Source organism: Pecten maximus, chromosome 18 (genome assembly GCF_902652985.1).
Source record: "Pecten maximus chromosome 18, xPecMax1.1, whole genome shotgun sequence".
NCBI classification, from domain to species: domain Eukaryota; kingdom Metazoa; phylum Mollusca; class Bivalvia; order Pectinida; family Pectinidae; genus Pecten; species Pecten maximus.
Genome location: NC_047032.1, coordinates 16419417 through 16439466, shown reverse-complemented (window position 1 = coordinate 16439466; position 20050 = coordinate 16419417). Strand labels below are relative to the sequence as shown.

Below are 20050 nucleotides of genomic sequence, written 5' to 3'. Positions count from 1 at the left end.
ATATCATGCTGACACGATGATGCAGACTTATCCCTAAAAGTAGTAAATTTGTTATTCGCAGACATTTACCAGGTCAGTGGCGTCTGCCTGCTGAGATACGTTCACCGATTTCGGGAATTCTGCTTGCTGACCGTTCTGTGTCGCCAGACACACAGAGAATAGTGAACATACTGTGAATTTAACCCAAAGTGATGGACCGCATAGCGAGGATACCGATATTGTGAATTCCCTAAAGGTGCTGCATCTAGACAGAGCTAGTGTTGACATTATACAATAATGTACTTGCTGTTGCTTTGCCTCGTGTCCTATCCAAAGAGTGGCGTGATGGCATGACTGATATTCCTGTTGTTTCTCAGAAACATGATATAGACATCTTTATACCAAGTGTACCTGGCAACCGTTCTGTTGATGAGGATGACAAAGATGTGTTGTGTAGCGATCATTTTACTCATTTCGCCTAAATTTACAAATCCCTTTATATGGATTTTTCTCAAGCCTCTATATCTTACCATCATCATTGCGAAGTCAGTTGGAATCAGCAGACAGCTTGACCCGGATGTTGAAATTTTGACTACAGATGGACCTACTTCAGAGCCCCTGACCCACAGATAGATAGAATACGCCACCTTGAAATTTTCAGCAAAACTAAACTTGCTAATCATGATATTTTAGTTCTACAGAAAGTTGATGAACAGTATGAGGATATATGTTACTTTATCCTGCAACTGCCACCGCATTATCGGAATACACACACCATATATATTTTTGCTGTATACGTATACGGCAGTGACGGAAAACAGCTGTATTTTGGAATCTTAGCACGTGCGTCAATTCCACTAGCCTACATGTACTTCCATGTGAATCAACGTTTAAAGGCGAACATATTTGGATTATTGTTGATACCGTTTCACTTCAAAATGATTATTTTTGATGACTGAAGTTATAAATAAGACGAGTTCGCTGTATGATTTCAAAAATAAACAAGAGGCCCAATGGGCCTGTATCGCTCACCTGGCTCTAGAGCAAATTTGCAGTTGATTGAGGTCATTTCTACAGATACTATGCTGATAACAACTTTATTCAAATATCAGAGTAAGCTAAGTTTATTCATGTCAATATATTTTTTAGTCCCTCATTCCAGCATACTATTGGCCTATGATCGGGTTTGGCTCTTTGCTCTAAGCATGCTACAGACAGGCCCAATATCAAGTCCCTGGGCCTCTTGGTTATTGAGAAGAAGTCGTTTAAAGATTTTAACCTAATTGACCCATGTGACCTTGAATGAAGGTCAAGGTCATCTATTTGAACAAACTTTGTAGCCCTTCACCCAAGCATGCTACAGGCCCAATATCAATTCCCTGGGCCTCTTGGTTATTGAGAAGAAGTCGTTTGAATATTATAACCTATTTGACAAATGTGACCTTGAATGAAGGTCAAGGTCATTTATTTTAACAAACTTGGTAGCCTTTCACCCCAGCATGCTACAGGCCCAATATCAAGTCCCTGTGCCTCTTGGTTATTGAGAAGAAGTCTTTTGAAGATTATAGCCTATTTGACCCATGTGACCTTGAATGAAGGTCCAGGTCATTTATTTTAACAAACTTTGTAGCCCTTCACCCCCGGCATGCTACAGGCTAAATATCAAGTCCCTGGACCTCTTGGTTATTGAGAAGAAGTCATTTGAAGATTATAACCTTTTTGACCCATGTGACCTTGAATGAAGGTCAAGGTCATTTATTTTAACAAACTTGGTTGCCTTTCACCCCAGCATGCTACAGGCCCAATATCAAGTCCCTGGGCCTCTTGGTTATTGAGAAGAAGTCGTTTGAAGATTAAAGTGTATTTGACCCATGTGACCTTGAATGATAGTCAAGGTCATTTATTTTAACAAACTTGGTAGCCCTTCACTTTAGCATGCTACAGGCCCAATATCAAGTCCCTGGGCCCTAGTTATTGAGAAGAAGTCGTTTGAAGATTATAACCTATTTGACCCATGTGACCTTGAATGAAGGTCAAGGTCATTTATTTGAACAAACTTGGTAGCCCTTCACGCAAGCATGCTACAGGCCCAATATCAATTCCCTGGGCCTCTTGGTTATTGAGAAGAAGTCGTTTGAATATTATAACCTATTTGACAAATGTGACCTTGAATGAAGGTCAAGGTCATTTATTTTAACAAACTTGGTAGCCTTTCACCCCAGCATGCTACAGGCCCAATATCAAGTCCCTGTGCCTCTTGGTTATTGAGAAGAAGTCTTTTGAAGATTATAGCCTATTTGACCCATGTGACCTTGAATGAAGGTCCAGGTCATTTATTTTAACAAACATTGTAGCCCTTCACCCCAGCATGCTACAGGCTAAATATCAAGTCCCTGGACCTCTTGGTTATTGAGAAGAAGTCATTTGAAGATTATAACCTTTTTGACCCATGTGACCTTGAATGAAGGTCAAGGTCATTTATTTTAACAAACTTGGTAGCCTTTCACCCCAGCATGCTACAGGCCCAATATCAAGTCCCTGGGCCTCTTGGTTATTGAGAAGAAGTCGTTTGAAGATTATAGTGTATTTGACCCATGTGACCTTGAATGATAGTCAAGGTCATTTATTTTAACAAACTTGGTAGCCCTTCACTTTAGCATGCTACAGGCCCAATATCAAGTCCCTGGGCCCTAGTTATTGAGAAGAAGTCGTTTGAAGATTATAACCTATTTGACCCATGTGACCTTGAATGAAGGTCAAGGTCATTTATTTGAACAAACTTGGTAGCCTTTCACCCCAGCATGATACAGGCCAAATATCAAGTCCCTGTGCCTCTTGGTTATTGAGAAGAAGTCTTTTGAAGATTATAGCCTATTTGACCCATGTGACCTTGAATGAAGGTCAAGGTCATTTATTTGAACAAACTTTGTAGCCCTTCACCCCAGCATGCTACAGGCCCAATATCAGGTCCCTGGGTCTTCTGGTTATTGAGAAGAATTGTTTGAAGATTATAGTGTATTTGACCCCTGTGACCTTGAATGAAGGTCAAAGTAATTTATTTTAACAAACTTGGTAGCCCTTCACTTTAGCATGCTACAGGCCCAATATCAAGTCCCTGGGCCTCTTTGTTATTCAGAAGAAGTCGTTTGAAGATTATAACCTATTTAACAAATGTGACCTTGAATGAAGGTCAAGGTCATTTATTTTATCAAACTTGGTAGCCCTTCATCCTAGCATGCTACAGTCTCAATATCAAGTCCCTGGGCCTCTTGGTTATTGAGAAGAAGTCGTTTGAAGATTATAGTCTATTTGACCCGTGTGACCTTGAATGAAAGTCAAGGTCACTTATTTTAACAAACTTGGTAGCCCTTCACCCCAGCATGCTACAGGCCCAATATCAGGTCCCTGGGGCTTTTGGTTATTGAGAAGAAGTCGTTTGAAGATTATAGCGTATTTGACCCCTGTGACCTTGAATGAAGGTCAAAGTAATTTATTTTAACAAACTTGGTAGCCCTTCACCCAAGCATGCTACAGGCCCAATATCAGGTCCCTGGGTCTTCTGGTTATTGAGAAGAAGTTGTTTGAAGATTATAGTGTATTTGACCCCTGTGACCTTGAATGAAGGTCAAAGTAATTTATTTTAACAAACTTGGTAGCCCTTCACTTTAGCATGCTACAGGCCCAATATCAAGTCCCTGGGCCTCTTGGTTATTGAGAAGAAGTCGTTTGAAGATTATAGTCTATTTGACCCGTGTGACCTTGAATGAAAGTCAAGGTCATTTATTTTAACAAACTTGGTAGCCCTTCATCCTAGCATGCTACAGTCTCAATATCAAGTCCCTGGGCCTCTTGGTTATTGAGAAGAAGTCGTTTGAAGATTATAGTCTATTTGACCCGTATGACCTTGAATGAAAGTCAAGGTCACTTATTTTAACAAACTTGGTAGCCCTTCACCCCAGCATGCTACAGGCCCAATATCAGGTCCCTGGGGCTTTTGGTTATTGAGAAGAAGTCGTTTGAAGATTATAGCGTATTTGACCTCTGTGACCTTGAATGAAGGTCAAAGTAATTTATTTTAACAAACTTCGTAGCCCTTCACCCAAGCATGCTACAGGCCCAATATCCGGTCCCTGGGTCTTCTGGTTATTGAGAAGAAGTTGTTTGAAGATTATAGTGTATTTGACCCCTGTGACCTTGAATGAAGGTCAAAGTAATTTATTTTAACAAACTTGGTAGCCCTTCACTTTAGCATGCTACAGGCCCAATATCAAGTCCCTGGGCCTCTTGGTTATTGAGAAGAAGTCGTTTGAAGATTATAGTCTATTTGACCCGTGTGACCTTGAATGAAAGTCAAGGTCATTTATTTTAACAAACTTGGTAGCCCTTCACCCCAGCATGCTACAGGCCCAATATCAGGTCCCTGGGGCTTTTGGTTATTGAGAAGAAGTCGTTTGAAGATTATAGCGTATTTGACCCCTGTGACCTTGAATGAAGGTCAAAGTAATTTATTTTAACAAACTTGGTAGCCCTTCACCCAAGCATACTACAGGCCCAATATGAAGTTCCTGGGCCTCTTGGTTATTGAGAAGAAGTTGTTTAAATGAAAAAGTTGACGCCGGACGGACGGACGGACGGACGGACGGACGACGGACGCCGCACCATGGCATAAGCTCACTTGCCCTCCGGGCAGGTGAGCTAAAAATCTAAAAGGCTCCAAACATATTTTTTGGGGGCCAGGGCCCATATTCATAAAAAAACTTAAGTTAAGTATTTCACTTAAGTAAATACTTAAGTAGGACATTTGTACTTAAGTACTAAAATAAACTTAAGTATTTACTTAATTCAAGGTTTTATCTTAAGTTGTATTCATAAAACTACTTAAGCTTAAGTATTACTTAAGTTTTTACTTAAAGTTAAGTAACGTCATGAGGATGTTTAACTTCCTTTAAAAATACTTAAGTAAATACTTAACAACTTAGAAGAAAGATGACTTCACGAAATCGACAGAAATCAACTTATTTTTAAGAAAAAAATCATAAACTTCAGATTTTGTTGTATTCAATCATTTAAAACAAGATGTAAAGGTTTGAATCGAAGATGGAGGAGTCAATCTCACTGTCGTTAAGGCCCATTACGAAGTCAATACTACAACGACACGGAGCAATTGTAGTTTATAAGGAACATACCCACATACCAATCAAATTCTATTTAGATAAAACTTCATTTTTGTTTCTCTTGCTGACTTTCACAAACCAGAAATACTGCCCCAAAGTTTTATTGTATCTTTTATTCATTAATTAAAAAAATGTATATATATAGAGTTCTTACCTGTATATTAAAAACAACATTGAGGTTACTTGTACTTCATGTGCATTCCGGCCCTATCATGTATTTAGTACTCCCCTGCTTTGATAACGAAACGAAAGTTTTAATAACAGTTGATTGCTGTGACAGTTCTAGCGTGTTTGGGGGTGGGATTTTACGGATCGTACAATGTAACTGGAGGTTTGATATGTACATTTCAACTGATGTTTGGTTTAGTGGAAATCAACTAAAACGTACTTGTTCTCCTTGACTCTACGATGAACACGCTATATTCAGTTTTGGCCTGAACGACGAGGTTAGTCCAATTTTCGTGCATTCTTCCGGCTCTCTCCTGATTAATGCATCTGAACTGTTCAATCTGCCGGCAATCTGAACCCACGCTTGCCTATTTGCCGATGCCGAAATTCCGTCCTTAAATCGTCCACGTATGACATGTTTTCTTTCAATTGTAAACATGTACTAGCCTCACCATCGCCAGACATTCGTCCTTTGTCAAGTTTGGTCATCTCGTCTTTTTTGCTGTTGCCATTTCCGGATTCTGATCGTCTTGGAATGCCAAGAACGCCGGTGCCAAATTTCACGTTTTACGAAAGACACCACGCAGCTACTTAACAACAACATAGCAACTACATGAAATACTTAAATATTTATACTTAGCTAATCTTAACTCTGTTTCGTTTTTAACTGCATATCTGCATTTTGCGTTTACCGCTACATTGACCAATCACATACTTCATCTTGACCAGTAACGCCACCTGTCGCGTCATATCCGAATCAAAAGAATATTATACGGCTATGCCGAAAAATCCTAGGAATACTATTGAACGATATGACATGTTTTTTTCACAGCTAGACTTTCAATCAACAGTTATCATGTTGCACACTTCGACCCTCCTCACACCAGCCAGGTTTGGGCTGCTGACCTGTCAAATAAATTTGCTGTAGAGATTAGATAGCTGGTGGTTTCTCAGCCTTGAAGCCTGTCAACATCCCACCTGTAGGGCCAAACCCCACAGTGTCAGAATTACTAGTTCTAGCAGACGACAGACCCTAGCAGACGACAGACCCTAGCCTGCAGCGTCACTGGCTGTGTATATACATCAACACCCACTGGATGCCCTGCTGTGGACACTATTTTAAGCACAGCTCTTTACATATATACAAGCATGTTGATGAGGACAAAATCGAAAATAATTCAATTACAGATTAACCGTTTATCACTCAAACCTCACAAACAATAGCATCTAGCTGTCTTTTCCATACGCAACAAGATTTGGAAAAGATGAGGTCAAACAGACCCTTTGAATTTGAATTATCCTGCCCACAAGGCCTTTCACCAGACATGATAGCATAAGCTAATGGGCTTCGCCCACCAGCTAAAAACTAAACAATATCATTCAAATAAAAGATAAAATCAAAATTTTCCAAGTTCCATTTACTTTCAAGAGTTTCACACATCATGTATCAGTACATTCTGTCAACTTCACTTCCTTTCTTTGCATCATTTGATTCTATATCTCCCACTAAAATCTGGAGCTTTCATGCGTTATGACAAGTTTCAATATATGAGCATACAGTAAGGTACATGTATTAGTAGAATGTGCAAAAGATGTTTCAGTTAAACTTATCGACCCTGCTTACTGCACATGTCTGCTTCTTAAACTTACATTATACTTATATATGTATATGCACTGAGCAGAATTCAAATTTTGAATGTAACCATTTTTACACCCAAGTATTTCTCTCTTTAAAATCTGTACAATTCATTTACAATTCAAAGGACAGAGGCTTAGTCCTCAGAAACATTACTGTTGGTTAATTATGACGTTGGTTAATTATGACGTGTCCAGGGGCCCTGTCCGCAGAAATAGGGTAATATTACTGTTGGTTAATTATGACGTGTCAAGGGGCCCTGTCCTCAAAAAGAGGGTAACATTACTGTTGGTTAATTATGACGTGTCAAGGGGCCCTGTCCTCAAAAAGAGAGTAATATTACAGTAGGTTAATTATAAGGTGTCAAGGGGCCCTGTCCTCAAAAAGAGGGTAATATTACAGTAGGTTAATTATGACGTGTCAAGGGGCCCTGTCCTCAAAAAGAGGGTAATATTACAGTAGGTTAATTATGACGTGTCAAGGGGGCCCTGTCCTCAAAAGAGGGTAATATTACTGTTCGTTAATTATGATGTGTCAAGGGGCCCAGTCCTCAAAAAGAGGGTAATATTACTGTAGGTTAATTATGATGTGTCTAGGGGACTTAAGTCTCTTTAATATAACAATAATACATACAACATTCGTTGTATTTATATTCATGGTTCCGTAGCAATCACAAAACAATAAAAGTGTATTCACAATGAAAGTTTCCTGTTTTAAGATAAGTTATTGGAAATGCCAGAATGTTTGCATTTAGTATCTTGAAACACTCATGAATAAACCACAACTTAATATCGTTTCAACTAAAATCACTGTATGGTACAAGATACTAGAGTTATAACCCTTGCCAGATTCACTCTAGTCTAAACCACTTTTGGTCCATCATGTCTGAATTCTTGAATGTTGTCATGTTGGAAGAGCTACAAGATCTGCCACAAGAGGAAGGATTTGTTCGGTACGAAGACGCCAGTTCTCAATGTCCTTTGAAACTTGGCACCAGTTTTCACCATGACGAGGATCAGCACTTACGCAGCGAGTCAGTATGTTACTCTGGGATTCCTGTTCACAAAACAACAACAAATTCAACTTCTGTTCACAAAACAACAACAAATTCAAGTTATCATCTGCATTTTTATATAAACCTTGAATATCATGAATTATTTCACTGGTGATAAGCTCATGTCTTATAATAACCCAATGTCTACAAACAAGCACATTTATGGCAATAATCCCATATCTTATTATAACCCCATGTCTGGCAATAATCCCATATCTTATTATAACCCCATGTCTTGCAATAATCCCATATCTTATTATAACCCCATGTCTGGCAATAAGCCCATATCTTATAATAACATCATATATGACAATACGCCCATGTCTTATAATAACATCATATATGACAATACGCCCATGTCTTATAATATATATAACTCAATGTCTGGCAAAAGACACATGTCTGGAAATGGAAATAATCCATATCTTATAATAACCCCATGTCTGACAATAAGTCCATATCTTATAATAACTCCATGTCTGACAATAAGTCCATATCTTATAATAACTCCATGTCTGAAAATAAGCCCATATCTTATTATAACCCCATGTCTGACAATAAGCCCATATCTTATAATAACCCCATGTCTGACAATAAGTTCATATCTTATAATAACCCCATGTCTGACAATAAGCCCATATCTTATAATAACCCCATGTCTGACAATAAGTCCATATCTTATAATAACCCCATGTCTGACAATAAGTCCATATCTTATAATAACCCCATGTCTGACAATAAGTCCATATCTTATAATAACCCCATATATGACAATAAGTCCATATCTTATAATAACCCCATGTCTGACAATAAGCCCATATCTTATAATAACCCCATGTCTGACAATAAGCCCATATCTTATAATAACCCCATGTCTGACAATAAGTCAATATCTTATGATAACCCCATGTCTGACAATGAGTGCATATCTTATAATAACCCCATGTCTGACAATAAGTCCATATCTTATATGATAACCCCATGTCTGACAATAAGTCCATATCTTATAATAACCCCATGTCTGACAATAAGTCCATATCTTATAATAAGCCCATGTCTGACAATAAACACATATCATGTAATAAGTCTCAAACATCTATTGTATTTCATTACAAATGTTATTTCATTGTCTAAAAATAACCCACCACCTACATTTACTTTAGTCAAAGTCTATGCCTTGGACTCCTGAGATTTGCAGGATACATAAATAAATGGAAAGTCCAAGTAGGCTAGTTCTTAGAAAGGGGGATAACTCTACTACTGTAAGTAGTCTTCAGAAGGGTCATGGGTGGGTGTGTGATAACTCTATCATCAGTATTTCGCAGAAAGTGCAGTAACTCTAAAACCTTAAGCAGTTCTTCGAAGAAAAACCTTACTATAGATAGAATGTCATATTTGGAAAGTAGAAAGTAGGGTGGGAGGGTAACTCTACAAAAAAGAGTAAATTATGATGCATAGAACACACCAAGACAGTACTTAGAAAGGGGAGATAACTTGACATAAGTAATTTGTGATGGGTGTGTGGAAGGCACATAGGCAGTCTTCAGAAAGGGGAGGATGAATAATGTGAGGAAGTCGCCTTACTCTCAGAAGGGGTAACTGTAAACTCCACACGAGTAAATTGTGTGGGGAAGGCACATTGGTAGTCTTCAGAAAGGAGAAGTAAGTAATCATTAATAAATGGCGTGGAATTTGTGGAAGCCACCTAATGCTAAGAAAGTTGGGTAGCTCTAAATAAGTCAATTGTCTATTGTCAAAGACACATAGATAGTCCCCAGAAAGGGGAGAAGGGATTCTGAATTAATAAATTGAGATGTGTTGAGGCCACCTACTTCTCAGAAAAGGGGAAGTAACTCTTCATAAGTGAATTGAGATGTGTTGAGGCCACCTACGTCTCAGAAAAGGGGGAGAAACTGTTCATAAGTAAATTGAGATATATTCAGGTCGGTCACCTAGTTCTCAGAAAAGGGGGAGTTACTTTTAAAAAGTAAACTGAAATGTGTTGAGGCCAAAGTTTCCAGCGAGGGGAGGTAACTCTTCATAAGTACATTGAGTTTGTTGAAGCAACCTAGTTCTCGGAAAAGGGGAGAAATTTTACAGAGGTAAAGTTAATTGTGATGTGTTGAGGTACCTAGCTCTCAGGAAACCAGAAAGGGGTGGGTGTGAAGGGTTATCTTAACCAGAAATTATCTGATGAGCTGAGGCCGCTTTGTTCACAGAAAGGGTATAAACTCTACATAAATAAATTGTGATGTTTGTAGTGCATAGTTGGTTTGGGTGATCGAATGTCATTGTCACTGACATGTACAACAAACACTGGTATAGGGGAAGTCTGATATTACCTCAGTTCCATGTTGGAGTTCAAACTTGTAAAAGTAAGCCCAGGCATCTCCTAGGTCAGGGTCGATACGAACTGTCCGGTTAAACCATTCCCTTGCCTTGTTTACCTTCCTCTCTGCCCAAAATATGAACCTGGAAACAACAGAATGCGCTGTAAAAATAAATTTCACCAAATATCCTCTGATAAGAAAATAAGTCCTTGCTCACAAGTAACCTGCCATATTTCCCTTTTTTTAATTTTTGCAAAATTTTAAGATAGTTAATATTTAAAAATGGTTCATAAACAAGCGTTCTGGATATTGCTTTAGCAATAAATGTAGATCCTTTACAGGACCCAGCCAAAATATTAACAACGACCTTGCCCTTGACACAAAATTCCTGAAACTTGAACTTGTCCCGAGATACTATGGTCCTTTATCATTGTATGAAGTTTGATCAAAATGCCTCGAAGAAAGAACCTGGTAGAGAACTTGACATACTTTGGCGTTACATATTACATACAAGATGGAGGGAGAGGAAACCTATAGTCCCACTGATTTCACCGGTAGGGGACTTATAAGCCCTCCCCAAACCTTAATAAAGTGAAAATCACTAACGTCTCACACATTTGAATCCTATACATGAACTGGGTTTTATTTGGTCCAGATTTTAACTCTTCTTTATCTTTGTAAATTAAATACAGATGTTTTGAACACCGTTTGTGTTGAATATATCTTGTGGTTCCACTTTTCTGTAGAACATCCAGGCATCAAACCATCTCCGGTAATAATTCCTGGCTTTGATCCGAAGTTAAGTGACCCTATTGTTAGTTTAAGGCTATCCATCACTAATCCCTGTTACCAAACTTTAAGTGAAATGTTTTGTAAACCATTTATATGCCCATGACCACCAAGAATCAGAATGAAAAATAAGCGATAAATACTGTGCCAATAAAAACAGATAGCAAAAAAGTTACATGTAATTTCCAGTCAAAAGTTAATAATTAAATTATTATTTTGATAATTTATCTAAATTATTAAAAATATACAGATAAATTGTTTTATTCTTTACAAAACTTTGTGGCCAGTAATATATATTTGAGGACTTTTCTGCGAGTACAATGTCTGTATCATTTTATCTACTGAATTCAAATTGAATTGAACTTTGCATATGATCGTGAGCATGCACGCGTATGTGCTTATGACCTGTAGTGAAATTGTAACGTTTATTACATTAACAAGAGATCCCAGAGGGATCTTGGCGCCCACCATTGAATGATCTTTATAGGTTCCATGTCAGATTGATCTTTTCTCTACTTTTCCCTTCCTCTAAGTCTTACTAATCTGTGTAAATTCAGAAACAGCCCTCTAGTACTTTTCAAACAAGAGGAACCTCTATAAAAAATTTAAGATTTAGCGATAATGGCTGTCTGTTGTTTTCGGATTGGTCCCAAAATGCAACACCAGGGACCAAGGGGAACCTACATATGAAATTTGAGAAAGATCCCTTCAGTACCTTCTGTAAAATAGCGATAACAAACTTCAATTGTCAAAATACAAGATGGCTGCCTGTCGGGCAGGTTGTTTTCTGACTGGTCTCAAAATCCAATATGCATAACTAGGCACAGAGGGCAACCTACAAATGAAATTTCAGAAAGATCCCTTCAGCAATTTCTGATAAATAGCGATAACAAACTTCAATTGTCAAAATCCAAGATGGTTGCCTGTCGGCCATGTTGTTTTCCTATTGGTCCCAAGATGCAATATGCAGAACTACAGACCAAGGGGAACTTACAAAAATGTTTGAGAAAGATCCTTTCAGTACTTTCTGAAAAATAGCGATAACAAACTTCAAATGTCAAAATCCAAGATGGCTGCCTGTCGGCCATGTTGTTTTCCGATTTGTCTCAAAATGCAATATGAATAACTAGGCACCCAGGGGAACCTACATATGAAAATTTGAGAAAGATCCCTTCATTACATTCTGAGAAATAGCGATAACAAACTTCAATTGTCAAAATCTAAGATGGCTGCCTGTCGGCCATGTTGTTTTTCGATAGGTCTCAAAATGTAATATGCACAACTAGGCACCAAGGGGAACCTATATATGAAATTTGAGAAAGATCCCTTCAGTACTTTCTGAGAAATAGCGATAACAAACTTCAATTGTCAAAATCCAAGATGGCCGCCTGTTGGCCATGTTGTTTTCCGATAGGTCTCAAAATGCAATATGCATAACTAGGCCCCAAGGGGAACCTACATATGAAATTTGAGAAAGATCCCTTCAGTACTTTCTCAGAAATAGCGATAACAAACTTCAATTATCAAAATCCAAGATGGCTGCCTGTCGGCCATGTTGTTTTTCGATAGGTCTCAAAATGTAATATGCACAACTAGGCACCAAGGGGAACCTATATATGAAATTTGAGAAAGATCCCTTCAGTACTTTCTGAGAAATAGCGATAACAAACTTCAATTGTCAAAATCCAAGATGGCCGCCTGTTGGCCATGTTGTTTTCCGATAGGTCTCAAAATGCAATATGCATAACTAGGCACCAAGGGGAACCTACATATGAAATTTGAGAAAGATCCCTTCAGTACTTTCTCAGAAATAGCGATAACAAACTTCAATTATCAAAATCCAAGATGGCTGCCTGTCGGCCATGTTGTTTTCCGATTTGTCTCAAAATGCAACATGCATAACTAGGCACCAAGGGGAACCTACATATGAAATTTGAGAAAGATCCCTTCAGTACTTTCTCAGAAATAGCGATAACAAACTTCAATTATCAAAATCCAAGATGGCTGCCTGTCGGCCATGTTGTTTTCTGATTGGTCTCAAAATGCAATATGCATAACTAGGCACCAAGGGGAGCCTACATATGAAATTTGAGAAAGATCCCTTCAGTACTTTCTGAGGATTAGCGATAACAAGAATTGTTTACGGACGGACGGACGGAGGGACGGACGGACGGACGGACGGACGGACGACGGACCACGGACGCAGGGTGATTTGAATAGCCCACCATCTGATGATGGTGGGCTAAAAATCTGTTGTTATCATGTATTATATTTTGATGTGTTTGACTTGTCACACCATGTTATCATACCTGTATAGGTAGACAACTGAAGAATTTGAGTCCTGTATGTCATTGCACATATCTGTACCTAGAACAGGATTTAGTCAAACCACTGGATAAATCTAACATTTCACTTGATCCCAATGACTTTGACTTACCTGTGTTTTACTGCACTTTACTTTTACACTAGGGAAGAGGAGTTTATTTGAGGATAAATATTGTACAAATCTTTAACAATCTTTAAGGGGGCTTAAATGAGGATAAATACGGTACTACAGTGTAAACCTTTTACACTTAGGGAGGGGATTATTTGAGGATAAATACAGTACTAAACCTTTAACACTTGGGGAGGGGATTCTTTGAGGATAAACATGGTATTAAACCTTTTACACTTGGGGAGGGGATTATTTAACACTTGGGGAGGGGATTATTTGAGGATAAATATGGTACTGATCCTTTTACACTTGGGGAGGGGATTATTTGAGGATAGATACAGTACTTAACCTTTTACACTTGGGGAGGGGATTATTTGAGGATAAATACAGTACTAAACCTTTAACACTTGGGGAGGGGATTCTTTGAGGATAAACATGGTATTAAACCTTTTACACTTGGGGAGGGGATTATTTAACACTTGGGGAGGGGATTATTTGAGGATAAATATGGTACTGATCCTTTTACACTTGGGGAGGGGATTATTTGAGGATAGATACAGTACTTAACCTTTTACACTTGGGGAGGGGATTATTTGAGGATAAATACAGTACTAAACCTTTAACACTTGGGAAGGACGCACTTTGTGAAGTTTGAGTTTGATTGGCTGAAGGGAACTTTGAGCTATTGCATGGAAACCAATTTTCTATTAATACGAACAGTGACCTTGACCTTTGACATTTGAACCTGAAAAGCAATCCCAAGCAAGCACTTTTGGTAAGGAAGCACTGTGTGAAGTTTGAGTTTGATTGGCCAAAGGGAACTCAAGTTATTGGACAAAAACCATTGTGCGTACAACGCAGCCGCCCCCGCCGACATAGTAATACCTATATGTCACCTTTTCAAGGCAACGCAAAAATGATTCAATTTATGTAAAAATAAAATCTCAAGTTTTTGAAAGCTTTATATCCACACTGGAGATTCAGTTTTGGTTTCTTGACAAGTTTGCAGTCGTTTTTATTTTCCAGAAATAAAAGTGTAAGTCGTTCTAAACAGCAACTTACTTAGCTGCAGCCAGAAGCACATGGGGATCATGTTCACATCGCTTGAGGGCATCAACAGACTTTGTCTTCCTCTGGGGGCGTGGCTCCATGAATATTGACTCTGCCCACAGAACACCGGCATTGGGACAGTCTTGGATAGCTGTAAAATGAAAATCGTGGAGACAATATCTATAACATTACAATTTACATTTTATGTTTTAATAACATTTATATATAGTAAATTCAATAACATAAAGATATGAATATACATTGTATATATATAAATGGATTGGACAACAGGCTAAGTCTATACTGGTCCTTTTCAAAAATAATTTCACATGGTGTGCACAATGGAAGACTAACAACAGGCCAATTGACCTAAAGGTCATCTGACACATGATGGAAAATGAGAAGAAGTTCAAAATGTGAAAAGTTTATGGATGGCAGACAACAGACAAAGTAGGATGGCATTTACATTTTACAAGAAGATGGCTAAAGTAAGAATTTTAAGGAGTGTTTTGGACATCCCTGTAAAAAGAATTGAATTTAAATGATTTTCTCTATCTGCTGAAATGTGATGGGGAAGTCACTAGCCCCGGCTGCAGGTATAAGTGCAGATAGCAGGATTAAGTGCTGGTATTAAGATAAAGTGCAGGTAACAAGATAAAGTGCAGATAACAAGATAAAGTGCAGGTAGCAAGATAAAGTGCAGGTAACACGATAAAGTGCAGATAGCAAGATAAAGTGCAGGTAGCAAGATAAAGTGCAGGTAATACGATAAAGTGCAGATAGCAAGATAAAGTGCAGATGAGGAAGGACAGACAAAAGAATCTGGCCATGAGAATCTCTCGTAACTGGTAGCAATGCAATGGAAGTAAAAATCAATTGTATGCACCCACAGAATGAAAAATGTAAATTTTGCAGATCTTTTTGGACAGAAAAACAGTACATGCATTATTTATTTATCTATTTTTTCAATTCTAAATTTCATTTTAGGCAGGCTTTCACTTACCTCTGGCCATCAAGGTCTGTGCAATGTTCTTCAAGCCACCCCTGTGTTCTACTCTTACAGCCTCTAGCCTGTAGATGGTAAACAGACATCAGAAAGGGGATACTACTGTGTACAACACAGATATTAACAGTGTAATGTGTAATCACTCATGATTGATCATCACAAATTTTTAAAAATGATCAATGATCAACCAATGATTGACTGTTAGACAGAAAGAAAAATTTCTTCAAAAACATTCAACAAATAGAGAAAATGTGCTGGATATGTTTTACTCTGTTTTATGACTTTACTGACCACTGACTTTAACAACATCCTGTATAATTCGACCATATCCATCAGAATGGTCACCCGAGTATAGGCAGATTACCCCAGTATATGGCAGATTACCCGAGTATATGGCAGATTACCACAGTATATGGCAGATTATCCAGGTAAATGGCAGATTACTTAAGTATATGGCAGATTATCCGAGTATATGGCAATTACCCGAGTATGTGGCAGATTACCTGAGTATATGGCAGATTACCACAGTATATGGCAGATTACCCGAGTATATGGCAGATTACCCGAGTATATTGCAGATTACTCGAGTATATGGCAGATTACCCGAGTATATGGCATATGACCCGAGTATATGGCAGCTTACCACAGTATATGGCAGATTACTCGAGTATATGGCAGATTACTCGAGTATATGGCAGCTTACCACAGTATATGGCAGATTACCCGAGTATATGGCAGCTTACCACAGTATATGGCAGCTTACCGAATTATGTGGCAGATTACCCGAGTTTGTGGCAGATTACCCGAGTTTGTGGCAGATTACCCGAGTATATGGCAAATTACCCGAGTATATGGCAGATTATCCGAGTATATGGCAGATTACCCGAGTATATGGCAGATTACCCGAGTATATGGCAGATTATCCGAGTATGTGGCAGATTACCCGAGCATGTGGCAAATTACCCGAGTATATGGCAGATTACCTGAGTATGTGGCAGATTACTCGAGTATGTGACAGATTACCCGAGTATATGGCAGATTACCCGAGTATGTGGCAGATTACCTGAGTATATGGCAGATTACCCGAGTATATGGCAGATTACGCGAGTATATGGCAGATTACCCGAGTATATGGCAGATTACCCAAGTATATGGCAGATTACCTGAGTATGTGACAGATTACCCGAGTATATGGCAGATTACCCGAGTATATGGCAGATTACCCAAGTATATGACAGATTACCTGAGTATGTGACAGATTACCCGAGTATATGGCAGATTACCCGAGTATGTGGCAGATTACCCGAGTATATGGCAGATTACCCGAGTATATGGCAGATTACCCGAGCATATGGCAGATTACCACAGTATATGGCAGATTATCCAGGTAAATGGCAGATTACCCGAGTATGTGGCAGATTACCAGAGTATGTGGCAGATTACCACAGTATATGGCAGATTACCCGAGTATGTGGCAGATTACTTGAGTATATGGCAGATTACCACAGTATATTACAGATTATCCAGGTAAATGGCAGATTACCACAGTAAATGGCAGATTACCCGAGTATATAGCAGATCAGTAACAAAGAGGCTAGGAACGTTTTGTTTCAATTAGCACACCCATCCACTTTTCCTTAAAAAGTTGGGAATGTGACTATACGGGTGAGTGTGCTTATTAGGTCAAATATGGTATTATAATTTTATTCATTTATTCACTTTTCAAGTCTGCTGTAAAACTCCATATTCACTTTTCAAGTCTGCTGTAAATCTCCATATTCACTTTTCAAGTCCGCTGTAAAACTCCATTTTCACTTTTCAAAGTCTGCTGTAAATCTCCAAATTCACTTTTCAAGTTCGCTGTAAATCTCCATATTCACTTTTCAAGTCTGTTGTTCATCTACATATTCACTTTTCAAGTCTGCTGTAAATCTCCATATTCACTTTTCAAGTTCGCTGTAAATCTCCATATTCACTTTTCAAGTCTGTTGTAAATCTCAACTACTATGATATAATCAAACCATGATTCATGACAGAAAATCATGAACAATCACAAAGACAGATAAATCGTGAAAGTACCAGAAAGTGACAGGGGCATAAACAATTAAATGAAAGCTAGCCTTTGATTTACTTTGAGCCTGATGAATACAGCACCTTATCAAACAAGGGTTGTATAAGATTGTACTTACCAGAGATGTGCCTGCTGGGGATTTTTTAGTCGGGCCTTTTCCAGTATTGAACGGGCCTTTATAAGCTGGCCAGATTTCTCTTCCAATCTTGACATCAACAGCCATAGAGAAATTGCCTTTGGACATTTCTTCAGCTGGGAATATAACACATTTTTTCATTCATTAAGCATTATGATAGTAAGACCTAAGACATTTGAACACCACCCCCAAAAAAAACGTTTTTCTCATTTCTCTTGACTGAAATTATTCTTCCTTTGTCAAATATTTCATTTAATTCAATCTGATGTTAGTAAAGCTTAAAAACAAGCAATCCTACCTTTTTTGCTTTTTTGTGTTTTTCTTTTTTTTCATTTTTGTTTTTGTTTTTGTTTTGTTTGGTTGGTAAACATCTGCTATCGAATTATTGATTTGATTTGTATTAGATATAGTATGATAATAGAAGAATGTGTTGTTAACACTTGTTATCCAATAATTATTAGTTTGATTTGTATTAGATGTAGTATGATAATCAATGTATATGTTGAATGTGTGTCTAATGTATTAATATGTTAAATTTTTGTATAATAAAAACATCCTAAGCTGTTTTCACCTTGTTATGGTCAAAAAAATTGGAAAATTTAAAATTACAAAGAGAAATAACTCACCCCATGACTGTAAGCCTCTCTGGCCTCTACTGGCTTGCCCTGTTGTTCAGCAATCTGTCCTTTCATCATCCATGACTGTTAGCAAAGAAATATTTCTCATGAAAAACCCTTCATAAGCTGAAAGTACTGTGAGCATGACAGTAGTATATGATGTTTGATCATTTTTACTGAGATAATGGGCCTTTTCTGTGCTGCAATATGTAGTATAGTAGATATCGTTTGACACACAGCACTACACTGTGACACATAAAAACATGACTTCATTTTATTGTCTTAATGGTAAAAATGGGCATAAAAATATAATACATGTATATAGAAATATTGATATACAATAATGTATATGTAACAGAATCTTACAATCATATTGAGACAATTAAATGTTACAGAATAAAGAATTATTGAACAATCATCAAAAGGCTCTAGTCGTTTTTAATCATCAGGGCTCATAAAATAGATGTTTGCCAGGCCTAATTAACATCTTATAATATAAATTTTAAAACCTTAGGCTGTGTACACCTAGGATTTTATCTCTCATGCATGTTGTACATGTACAACTGTAACTGTTAATAGACTGATTTGTCCTTCAGTTGATTTTTCTCAAAGTTTACAAGCAGCTTTACTGATTTAGAAGTATATCAATAATTTTCCACAAACATTAAGAAAAAGGTCAGGGAAAGAACAATACTAAAGTGTTCAGCAGATAGATATGTTATACATGTTTTCTTGAATATATATATAGAATAGGAATAACCAGATTAAGACATTTCATCTGATACAAATGTAGCTGTCTGACTATTAAGCCCAATTTAATATTTCTTATTTTATGACCTCAGACCCTGATGTTTCTCAGGGCCTTTGGCCCTTTGATTAATTTACTTCAGATACATACATTGCATGTGTGTGAGTGTAGGGGTATACATGTTTGTTTCCTTGTTATAGTGAGAAACTAATATTGATTATATAGTGCTGCTTCACTGAACCGTACAGGCCAAAAAAGACCCTGCAGGACACCGACCCTGATAATAGATTTCCATTCTAACCTTGGCGAAATCTGGGTAGTGTCTGACTGCCTCGTCCAGAAGTGTGTTGGCGTTCCTGATCTCTCCTAGACACCATTCTAGTTTCACTGACTTCATCATCACCTGTATACAACAATAAATAATTGTTATCAAAGATCATGAGATCAGATAAGTAATGAAAATTTTGAAACATTACCCCAGTGTTGCTATCTCACCAAATTTTCCCACGTTAACCCAATTCTTAGTCGCCTTGTTTAACTTATTTGATAAACCCGTCCTGATTTCAAATAACCTGCCATTTAGATTCAAGATCTGGGATGACCCAGATTTGTTAACTTTTCAATAATGTCTTATCACTTAATTTTGCACGGAACATTTCATAAAGAATAAAAGATAATTTGCCCTATTAACTTCGCATTTCAGTGCTGATTTGCCTACTCTCTCACGGTCTATCAGTTTCAATTCACCATTGAATTGCTACATTTGAACACACAAACCAAAGGGAGACAACTCTTCTAATTTGGACTGAAAATATACTTCTCCAAATTAATGTGTAAAGCAGCGACTAGCACATTTAA

General features: G+C 37.8%; 1 protein-coding gene and 1 long non-coding RNA gene across 2 annotated transcripts in view; one reads left to right on the top strand and one right to left on the bottom strand.

Moving 5' to 3' along the window:
* The first annotated feature begins 6419 nt into the window (after window positions 1-6419).
* Window positions 6420-7431, top strand: LOC117316101. Its single transcript, XR_004529820.1, has 2 exons — window positions 6420-7130; window positions 7318-7431. It is a non-coding gene; the product is annotated as an uncharacterized LOC117316101 (long non-coding RNA).
* LOC117316100 (pre-mRNA-processing factor 6-like) overlaps window positions 6725-20050 on the bottom strand; it is a 40248-nt gene continuing 26922 nt past the window's right edge. Inside the window, exons 19-25 of the mRNA XM_033870592.1 lie at window positions 19494-19595; window positions 18454-18528; window positions 17810-17943; window positions 15618-15685; window positions 14627-14765; window positions 10354-10483; window positions 6725-8013 (exon numbers count right to left, since the gene is read on the bottom strand). Of these exons, the coding sequence (XP_033726483.1) occupies window positions 7861-8013; window positions 10354-10483; window positions 14627-14765; window positions 15618-15685; window positions 17810-17943; window positions 18454-18528; window positions 19494-19595 (801 nt within the window). The 3' untranslated portion in view covers window positions 6725-7860. The remainder of the gene's footprint in view (window positions 8014-10353; window positions 10484-14626; window positions 14766-15617; window positions 15686-17809; window positions 17944-18453; window positions 18529-19493; window positions 19596-20050) is intronic.